The sequence below is a fragment of the Sinocyclocheilus rhinocerous genome, unplaced genomic scaffold, assembly GCF_001515625.1.
Source record: "Sinocyclocheilus rhinocerous isolate Xijiao unplaced genomic scaffold, SAMN03320098_v1.1 scaffold888, whole genome shotgun sequence".
Taxonomy (NCBI): Eukaryota; Metazoa; Chordata; class Actinopteri; order Cypriniformes; family Cyprinidae; genus Sinocyclocheilus; species Sinocyclocheilus rhinocerous.
In genome coordinates, this window is record NW_015634016.1 from 214,272 (window position 1) to 225,453 (window position 11,182).

Consider the following 11,182-nt stretch of genomic DNA (forward strand, 5'->3'; position numbering starts at 1 on the left):
TCGGGTACAATAATTTGATTAGACATTCTAATTCTAAGAACGTGGATATTTTGTTGTTAGGCCCTATCACTTTTAAAAGACTGAGAGCAAATCATTACTGACAGAAATACAAAAACATACCAAATTACTAATTCAGCGAATCATCCATTGACTGTAATGTGGATTGTAATGCATCTACCTGTCAGTGAACGAGCACGGGAACTGTGGTCTCCACTCCAGAGAGCAGCACACAGATCGTGTTTCTGGACTCCTTTTTAGCGGGAAAACACGGAGCTGTTAATCAAAAAGCATGTCTAATTAATTAAAATCATGAAACTTATTACATGTTATTATATATAAATAAATTAATAAAATAAATATTATATAAAAATAAATATTATATATAAATATTACATGTTTAGGGCCCTATGAAATGTTTTATTTTTTCCAACCTTATGTTTTATTGTTACCAAATTCTGTTTTAGCATGTCTAATTATTTGAAAGCATAAAAACAAGTTTCATTTATTCTTACAATAGCCTTATGATTTTTTTGCTCAGAAATTCTGTGTTGTGTATTTACATTTTTTTAAAGGCATAAAACATTCATTTAATCTATCTTTTAAGTAATGAAAATTAAGCAACATTTATTTTTTGGAAAATAAAGGTCATTTAATATTACAATTAAAACACTGAAGAAATATTGTATGACTATACTTTAAAAATAAGGTTTTAATCATTTTAGTAGCAGTAGCAGCAGCCTGTTATGTACATTCTACTGAATAATAGTAATATATTTCTGCCGCAATGCCTTCAAGTTAAACCAAACTTTTATTTTGACGGGTTGCCGTGAATACCTTTACATTTCTGTGTGTATATGATATGAGGATAGTTTTACTCAAATGAAATGGTCAAATGCTCATGAAGTGACTCTCAGAGCAGTTCTGGAGATGTTGTTCATGTATTTATGTCCTCATTTAGTGAGACGGCAGGCAGACGTTAAAATCACCGCAAGCGTCACGCGCGCTTCAGTAAGAGTGGTAAATGGGCCGCCCCCCTAATATAATGGCAGGGGAAACACTGAAGCTAGTTTGTCATTGTATCTTACTGTTTTGTTTTTGTGCTTTTTAATTAAGAATAACAATGAATCCATCTTTTGTTTTAGTCTTAAAAAGTGAAAGGTGTATAGATGTAAGCAAAACAGACAATTATCTTTTATTGTAAAACGTGACAAGATCGCGAAATCGAAAGTGAAAGCATCTGAAGCCCGGCTTATAACATAGCAAAAGTGGAACTCCCGTTCACAAAATTCAAATCACAAATAATACTACTGATAAAAAAGAACTGGTTGAATGTTAACCACTTTCGTTTCCATTTAACTATAAACTATGATAAAAGTTCATCAGCATGCATTGATTAATCCCATGTTGTAGCAAAAAAAAAAATGTGCTCATGCGACCAACTGAGAAAGTTAGTTGCAAAAGAGCGACCAGTGGGAAGATTGAGTCTGGAGCCCTGAATTGCCCAGCTCCCCGTCAATGATCTAGCACCCCCTCAGCACCTGCGTTCAAAATTCTCTGGCGCCGCCCCTGGCTAATCGTGAACTACCAGTTTCAACTGAGCGCTATTACTTACTGATTCGTTAATCAGAGTTTCTTGTTAGTTAATAGTAGTTACTAGAATGCTTATAGTGCATTAGTCATTTGTTCCTGTGAAGTTATTCATTAATTACAGAACAGTATTCTAAAGTGTTACCCATTTTGAATCAAAAATATATAATTCATGTAATTCATGTAAGCATAGGGCTGTGACGATAACCGCATTACCGCATAACCGCGGTAATTAGATGCCGACCGCGAGCATTCCGCATAGTAGGCATAACATTCAGAATGAATCCGTATTTGAATGAAGTAGTTACCTGGCTTTCCTGATTGCCTTTTAGTAAATCACTTGTAAAGTCATACACAGACTTAAACTAGAATGTGGTAAAACTTTGATTCAAGTGTGTTTTTAGGTTGAGGTTTAGTGGTTAGAACAAACATTAGTATGATGCAAATATAATTTGCAAATAGTTAAAATTCTTTACAATAAATTATAGTTCTATTAGCTGTTTGTCCTTCTTGTTTCTTTACATGAGCTCTTTTGGACAAAAACTGCCCAAGTGTTTGCTTGATATGTCTGTCAGGTCTGTGCTTAAAAAGAAGAAGTTATAATTTACTTATGTCATTCCAAGCTAAAAAATTGTATCTTTTGTGAAACATAATAGTTTTTTTTTCACCCCGTTCCACTGTATTCCACTGGAAAAAAATTGAGCTTGAAGAACACACCGCAAAGACTACACCCAAGTGCCAAACTAGCATGTATGTTCTGTGCTTGCATGAGAGGAAATAACTTTCCATACCAGCTGGTGGCAGTAGTCTATATTTGTCATTGCTAACTATTTTCAACATAAATCATGTTGATCAGTTCATCTTCACTTATTTCATTCCAGACAGCCGTGTCATTATGAAAATATTCACATATCGGAATGCTCATATAGGATAATCAATCAGTGTGATCTCTTGCACAATGGCTCTGATGCTGATACAATATACTTAATTGGCTGAAAAGCTGTCAATGGTGATCTGACTAGTTCCACTGGTGCAGAACACACAGCAAAAACTGGACCAACAGATGCTCAATGACAGCCAACCATCAGTTTGGTCTGTCATGGCTTTTACATCTCTATGTTCTATGAAAACATGTTTGACATTTGTGCCAAAATGTATTGCATATCACATTTATGGAAAAAAGTATTAGAAATATAGAGACTTTATTCAAAAATGTATTTAAATTTGGGCCTTTATTACATTAAGAACCAAAAAGAACCAATATATTTGTGACTTCACATTTTAAGTCCACTCTCAGCCAGACTCAAAGACAAGTCAAACTGTAGCCTATGTCAGTTAATCTGGTAGCTCCATACTAATCACCTCTTTATTTAATTCATTTTCTCACTTACGCCTCCATCCCAATGAACATTGGATAGCTGCTGAGGTTACTGTGGATCAGATTAATAGACCTCTGATTAGTGTTGGAGTACTGGCAGTGTAAGACCCGCACTGAGATTCCAGTAGAGTAATTCAAACATTTTAGGTTTAAGAGCTCATAACCTACTCTTCTACTAGTAGTATGTACAGGGAGCAGTGGCATCTTCAAATCAATTAATATATTCAATTTGCTGCACTTTACCTGGTCACATGTGATATATAATAAGTGGTTTATTTAGACTAGTGAGGTGTAGTGATTTTATAAGGACTCATGATAGTACCACATTCTATAAAAGCCTTTATAGTTTTTTGCTCACTTTTAATTAGGTTATTAATTTCAATGGAAAGCCTCATCAAATGCAGTATTTAGCTGCTGGCATGCACTGGGCTGAAAAATGATTGAGTGTGATTATGAAATAACTACATTACATACTTGGTTTCACTGTATTAGAAGGGACAGCTCATTGGCACAACGGTTTATAGCAGAGGATATTTGTTAAACCTATAACATAATCTAAACCCCAAATATAATCTGTTGATGTAAAGGAAGAGATTTTTTTGTGGGTGATTTCAAACAATGAAGACCACCTCAGATGATGTTATAAGATGGTTTTCAACATGTTTCACCATTTATAGGAACATTACACCTAAACCTACCCCTTACAGAAAACTTTGTGCATTTTTACATTCTCTCAAAAAACACACACATTCTGTATGATTTATAAGCTTGTTTACCCATGCATGACCTCAATTTAGGTCCCCACAGTGTCTATCTATCTATCTATCTATCTATCTATGGTGTGTGTGTGTGTGTGTGTGTGTGTGTGTACAATAATATAAAAAAAAGAAAGAAATATCTTATCTGCACCAAGGCTGCATTTATATAGTCTTCATTGTCTCACGATCCTAAATGTAATACCCTGAATAAGAAACAGGAAAGATTTGCAGTGCATGGTATCAATCTCAAAATATTATTTTTTTTGGAAATTGTGATACAAATTTGGGCTAAGTAAAAAAAAAAGTACTTTTATTCATCAAGGACACATTGACTTGATCAAAAGTGACAGTAAAGACATGTATAATGTTACAAAAGATTTATTTTGAGCTTTCTGATCATCAAAGAATCTTGCAAAAATGCATCATGATTTTCACAAAAAATATTAAGCAGCAAAAGCTGTTTTCAACTTTGATAATGAGAACCATTATTAATAATTGAGCGCCTATAATAACTTAGAACCAAATCAGCATATTAGAATAATTTCATGTAGGATCATGGATCATGTAGCTGATAATTCAGCTTTGCCATCACTGGAATACATTAGGCTACATTTTAAAATATTCAAATAAACAGCTCTTTCTAAATTGTAGTAATATGTCACAATATTACTGTTTTGTAATCGAACAAATGATACTATGAATAATAAATACATGAAAAATAAATAATATGTTCTATTGTTTATTAAGGTGTTTTCGTTTCCCACAATGTAGGCAAAATGCACTCACACATAGCCTACTTTACTTAAGAGTATCTTTCCTGTTCCACCCAACCAAGTAGATTCCCCTCCTGTCAAGACCATCTTTGCACTGAATTGTTTAGCCACTATACCTACTCCCTCTGACTGCTGTAAGGATGTTAGCGGCCATTCATGCATGCTGTAGTCATTCATCATTTTAACCACATAAAGCCCGTCTACAAACATTTAGTGCTCTTGTCGTGCAGTGCATGAGTTGTGCAAAGTGAGGCATAGCTTGATGGATTGATGGCGTGACGTCAACACACAGTTACCTTGCTGTGAGGGAGGGAGGGGATATTAATCTCTGTGTTTGTGTGTCAGGAGAAAGAGAGAGACGCGTTAATCTCCAGGGAAATGGGCATGTTTGGAATAAACGGTACCAGTCAGCAAGCGCACTATAATATTCCAGTGGCTGTGGAAGAAGTGTTTCCAGAGAGAGAGATTCTCTGAGGTAAACTCCGTCTCTCTCATATTTTAACAAGGTTTGACGCCACGGTGTTAAACGTACGGCGCGTCTATTCTTTATGTTTGTAAAGTAGCGCGCGATAAAGGTTCGAGTCTCCTCGCGCTTACTTGGACGCGGCGCGCTCTGTTCTGTCAGATGTGACGGCTGCGCTTAAACCGTAACGGCTTCGCAGTAAACTCTCCTGAGGTAAATAGGCGTTAAAGGAGACCAGGCCCCGGGGTTATGGCCGGTAAACTGTATTAGTCAGGACCTGAGAGTGGATAAACGAGCTCAAAGCTGCCTGCATGAAGTCCGTTCGGCGTTTTGACAGTCACTTCACTCAAGTCACAGAAGTTTGTATATTCTAACCGAGATGTGTTGAATGGAACAAATGTATAAATCAGCAATAGCCTGCTTTTTTTCTAGTGTTTCTTAGCTTCCTTGTTCCAGCAGGCTGCAGCTATTTTGAGGTCCACACTGTCCAAATTAAAGCAGCCTCTCGCAGCAAATTACACACTGAGAAACTGCTTTTAGTTCAGAGACGTGTGTGACAGAGAGAGGGAGAGAGAGACAGACCTACTTTATGAGGGGAGTTAAACAGGTTTGTTAAATGTCACACCACAGCCGCTTTTACTGTCACCTCCTAATAAAGCAACTATTGTATTTATAACAGTTTTTAAATACGATCTCACCTACATGAAACTTGCGTTACATCCTGAAGTTTTGTATAGGCGACGGGAAAACAGTGTTTTTGCCGGATTATTGCTCAAATTTTAGTGAGAGTGTGACTTTTACAGCTACCGGCTCGTTTTGGGTGAACTCGGTTGGTATTGTTAAAATCAGATAGTTTCCTGTCTTTATAATGCACGAAAGATGTATAGTTGTTGTTCTTAAAGAAGTAAGTAGTTTGTGTGCATAGGAAAGTCTATCTATCTATCTATCTATCTATCTATCTATTTGTCTATCTATCAAGATTTTGAGCTTCTGTAAAACCCTGCTCTCATTCATTTAAATAGGTTAAACATCTTAATTTAAATATTAATTTAAATGTACATCACGCCTCACCCCCTGCCACCAGTGTCTTTACTTGTTTCATTTAAAGACTGGCTTTCATTGCAGCTCTGCCTCTTTAGGAAATCTGACTGTGCAAGAGAAAAGAAAAGTGAGCTGGTATCTGCCGGTTCATATCGATGCATTGGGCGTCCAGCTGAGATGCCGCGACGCTGACGGTCCTGCCCCGTCTGTCGAACCGGACCAATGATGATAATGAAGATGATAATGTCCACACGGCGCGTGTTGCGCTAAATCACCACTACCGGACCCTTACGAGACACTCCACTCTGATCCGCGCTCATTCAAACTTCAGATGAACTGCCTTCACTCTGCACTGACCAGTAAAATGAATTGGATCACGCTCCTGCTGGCCGGCTTGACTTTTTGGGGCAAAGTGTCCTTGCACAGCTGCTTAGATTATGATGACAGTTATGATTATTATGAAGAGGATAAAACAGAAACGATAGACTACAAGGATCCCTGCAAAGCTGGTAAGGCGCTTTTGTGCGTTTTTTTTCATGCGTTTGATCTGTAAACACTTTCTGTGAGGTGATCAAAGGAGAAAGCATAAACATCTAATTCGCAATTCACACGGTGCTGTATTGTTATATGCTAAATGGAGGAGTGAGTTGTTGCGCTTTTTATTCCCAAACTTTAGGTTATTTTTTTACGCGGAGACTCGCACGGGTCACGCATTGAGTCCTCTGGCGCGCGAGCATCAGCGACGCCTCTTTTTTTAATCTTTTTTTTCTTTTGACGTAGAAATATCCCTCGCAAACCTCGCACGACCCCTCCTCCCCCACTGAAATTATCTAGCCCGCTTTAATTCGGTTTCTCCCGGGATGATTCCGCGGCTCGCGGGGCCACGTGCGCTCCGCTGTCATAAACTCGTGCATTCCGCGAGCAGTGCCGCGCACATTTGTCCGGGCAGGTAGAGTGCCCCTGCACGATTTACAATCTCTTATGCAATTATTATATCAATCTAACGAAGTTGAAACTGAGTTCACTCCGTCCATGTGAACCACTATTTCACCTGCTGACAGCTGGCATGCAAAAGTTATTAACGAATGTTATTAATTATTATTACGTAAAAGAAACGAGTAATTACAAATAATCCGTGACTTTCATATACGTTTACGTTGTGCATAATTGTATTTGTACTTTTACGTAGTGTAATGATTATATAGATTTAGTGGTATAGACATAAATATACATTTTTCATGTAATATGCAGGGTTAAACTGTAAAGATTACAGAAACACTCAAGGGGCCATGTGTATATGTTTGCATATAGCCAATTTTAGATGACTATGTCTATGTGTTTGTTGACACATCTTCATAAGGAAGGCCAATAATAAGATTTATTTTTCACTCTGTCCTCTTTTGGATGTGTAAGTAAACACCACCTAAGGCAGATCAGATATTTAAATGCATCATCTGCAGTTACATTTTGTAAAATTGCTCTGTTCCTCCCTCTCTCACATGCCAACACACAGATTTACTCACATAATCTCCCTCTCGTTTTCCTTTGTGTATATATTATGTTTACTCATGAACTATAATTCTGAGCATTTGTTTCTCTGCTGCAATGTGTTGGCATTGTTTCCAGGCTTTCATGAGACAGATGTATGTACACATGCAGAGGGCACGCATGCTGTACACACAATCAATATGGATTACTGATGAGAATGAAAAAAAGCATTTAAGTGGTTTGTATGAATGTTTGTATGTGTGCAGTGTGTATGTATGTTTGGATTAGTGTGTCTATGTTTGGGTGTATGTGTGTAGGAGTATGACTGTTTGGCAGTTATAGGGAGGACCTCTGTTTTTCCAAACTGAAACATTCAGCCTAGAATTTTGACAGGCTCGTTGATAGCAGTACTACAGGGAAAGGGTGGACAACATCTTCACATATACATAAATAGACATAGAAAACGCTTTTAATCCTTATTACACACATTTCTGTCAGATATCTATCACATATTCCAAGGCGAACCTAATTCATACTGTTAGTACTGGAAGTGTAAAACGCTAGTAAACAGCCTTTGCCATGTATATGAACATGTACCCAACTCCCTTATAAATACCAGTGTACACCCAAGATGATTGAATGTCCTACTCAGGATAATATTTCAGATATAGGGTTAATCTGCCATGACGTTAAACTTGCATGTAATTCATGTAATTCATAAACCACAACTTTATATGTTGTTGCTACAGTAATGATATGCATTGGTGGAGTTTGTGTTACATTGCTTGTCTTGAAGTTCTTTGCATCATACCAGGTAAAATGCTGACTGTCCAAAAACCGTCCAGGTCATTGAGCGTGTTCGATCCAGTTCTCTCTAATGCTAACGTTAGCCACTCTCTTAGCTGATGGAGCATTTTACCGGCGCGTCTGCAGTGTAGCCTTGTATTAGCATATCTGCGCTGTGTTGATGTTTTAGCAGAAATAGCCATGCTAATTAAATGCAAAGTGTCAATGGGGAGAGCTGCTGTGCCTTTCAGATGAATGGACCCAAATTTAGTTTAATTGTTTACAGGTGTACAGTATTAAACCTTGGCCTTAAAGGGATAGTTCACCCAAAAATGAAAATTCTGTCATTAATTACTCACCCTCATGTCGTTCCAAAACCGTAAGACCTTCGTTCATCTTCGGAACACAAATTAAGATAGTTTTGATAAAATCCGAGAGCTCTCTGACGATGTCCTTGCTATGTTTCTGGACCTTGATCGTGTTAGGACCCTTGCTGTCTATGGGAGGTTCAGAGAGCTCTCGGATTTTATCAAAAATATCTTACTTTGTGTTCTGGAGATGAACGAATGTCTTACGGGTTTGGAACGACATGAGGGTGAGTAATTAATGACAGAATTGTCATTTTTGGGTGAACTAACCCTTTAAGTATTTGACAACACACACACATGTTGGGTTTTCATGTTTTTCTACAGACATAATGTTTTTATGCTGTATAACCTGTATATTCTACCCTCTAAACCCCTCCCCTTTTCCTAATCACAACCCTCTCTCTTTTTTTTTTTTTTACACTTTGCAAAAAAATACCTGATTTATGGTCCCTAGTCTCCCCACAATTTTACATCACATCACATATGTGACCCTGGACCACAAAACCAGTCATATGGGTCAATTTTTTTAAATACATCATCCAAAGGCTGAATAAATAAGCTTTCCATTGATGTATGGTTTGTTAGGATAGGACAATATTTGGCTGAGATACAACTATTTGAAAAACTGGAATCTGAGGGTGCAAAAAAATCAAAATATTGAGAAAATCGCTTTTAAAGTTGTCCACATGAAGTTCTTAGCAATGCATATTACTGATCAAAAATAGTTTTGTTATATTTACATAGGAAATTGACAAAATATCTTCATGGAACATGATCTTTACTTAATGTCCTAATGATTTTTGGCATAAAAGAAAAATCAATAATTTTGACCCATACAATGGATTTTTGGCTATTGCTACAAATATACCCCTGCAACTTAAGACTTGTTTTGTGGTGCAGGGTCACATATACTTTTGCTGAAATATCTGTTTCTCCTTTACATGTATTGTACACTAATTGTAATTACTAAACACTAGACTTAACCATACTTTTACAGTTTTTTTCAACTGCTTACATTTTTAAAACTTTGCCTTTAAAAAAAAAAAAACTTTACACACAAAGCCAAGAATTGCACAAACAAAATGCCAAATTCCTCACATCTCTTGCAAAATGAAGCGCGGCATTCAAAATATCACAATCACATCTCAAAAGCAAACATTTGCAAACACTTTTGCCATAATATTAATTCCTGTTAGATTTTTGTGTGTTACATAGAAAATTGTGTGTTGTGTTTTGCAAAAAGTGTTTTATGAAATTGAGAACTGAGTCAAAGGCCGAGAATTAGTATATGGTTTTGCAGATTTGGTGTGTGGTTCTGCTGTTTGAGTGTCAGGTTTCAGAAATTGTGTGACAAGTAAAGATTTTGTGTGTAAGCAGTTGAAAAAAAATGTAAAATACATATTTTGGCATTTGTGGATATAAAGCAAGACATTATTCACTCCCTATATTAACTATATGGAAGGCTTTTGGTGTGGCAACTTGGTTTGGTTAAGTTTGCGGTTGTTTTGTACATTTTTAGAAATTTCACCCCAAGCGCTGCAAAACCTGAAATGCTTGCATTTACTTCTGTATGTTCAAGGTGTACCACTTTCATGAGTTCCTATTAATGGTTTGTTGTGGTTGACATAACAGAAGGCTATTAGCTCCATTAATGAGGTAAATGCATTGTTTAGAACTTCTGTTCTTGTTTACAGAAACCAAGAGCTCTATTGGTTTCAATGGGTCACTAAAGGGCTAGTTACATTATACAGTCATTAGGTGATGTTATCTGTTTATGTTATCTTAAGACATTGTAAACCTAACGACACTGCTGCTACAGAATAACCAATCTTTTCTGATTATGCAAATTTAGCCCACGCCTCCTTGTTTAGGCAAGAGAAACATAAACAAACCCGAGGGAGTTTACTGGGGGTGTATGCGGACAGACTTAGGGGCAAACACACAGAAAAGAAAGCTGATGCCACTTTTTATATTTCTCTCAGAATAAGAGTCAACATCTTTATTGGCATGATTGTCAGCATTTACAGTAAGTGTTTACACAGTACTTACAGTAATGAAATATACAATACAGAAAATAAATGAAGCCAGATAAAGAAAGTAATATAGGAAGTAAAGAGAAATATAAAAGAAAAGGGCAAGTTAAAAAAAGGACAAGTAAAATAGAATAAAACAACATAGAATATGTTAGTGGTGAATTTATGGTATATACAAAATTGTAGTAATGGATCATCTGTCAAAGTAACACCCACTAAAGCTAAAACTATACACTGTAAATAGGTTGCTGTAAATTTTACAGTAACTTACTGGCAGCTGGATGCCAGTAAATTACTGTAAAAATGTTTACAGTATCATTACTGTAATGGCATTTACAGTACAATAATGTCTTTAAAAAATTTTTACCATAAATGCAGGCTTGGTGAGCAGAAGAGACTTCTGTAAGAAACATAAAAAATCTTACTGTTCAATAACTTTTGACTTGTAGTGTAAATAAAATACAGTAAAAATGAGTTTGTGGTGTTGTGTTAAATTTCAGTCATTTT

At 36.5% G+C, this 11,182-nt stretch overlaps 1 protein-coding gene across 1 annotated transcript in view; it reads left to right on the top strand.

Annotated features, from left to right (window-relative positions):
* The window catches only part of tll1 (tolloid-like 1), a 62,528-nt gene that overhangs the window by 8,645 nt on the left and 42,701 nt on the right, over window positions 1-11,182 (top strand). The window contains exon 2 of the mRNA XM_016558892.1: window positions 6,099-6,509. Within this exon, the coding sequence (XP_016414378.1) occupies window positions 6,332-6,509 (178 nt within the window). The 5' untranslated portion in view covers window positions 6,099-6,331. The remainder of the gene's footprint in view (window positions 1-6,098; window positions 6,510-11,182) is intronic.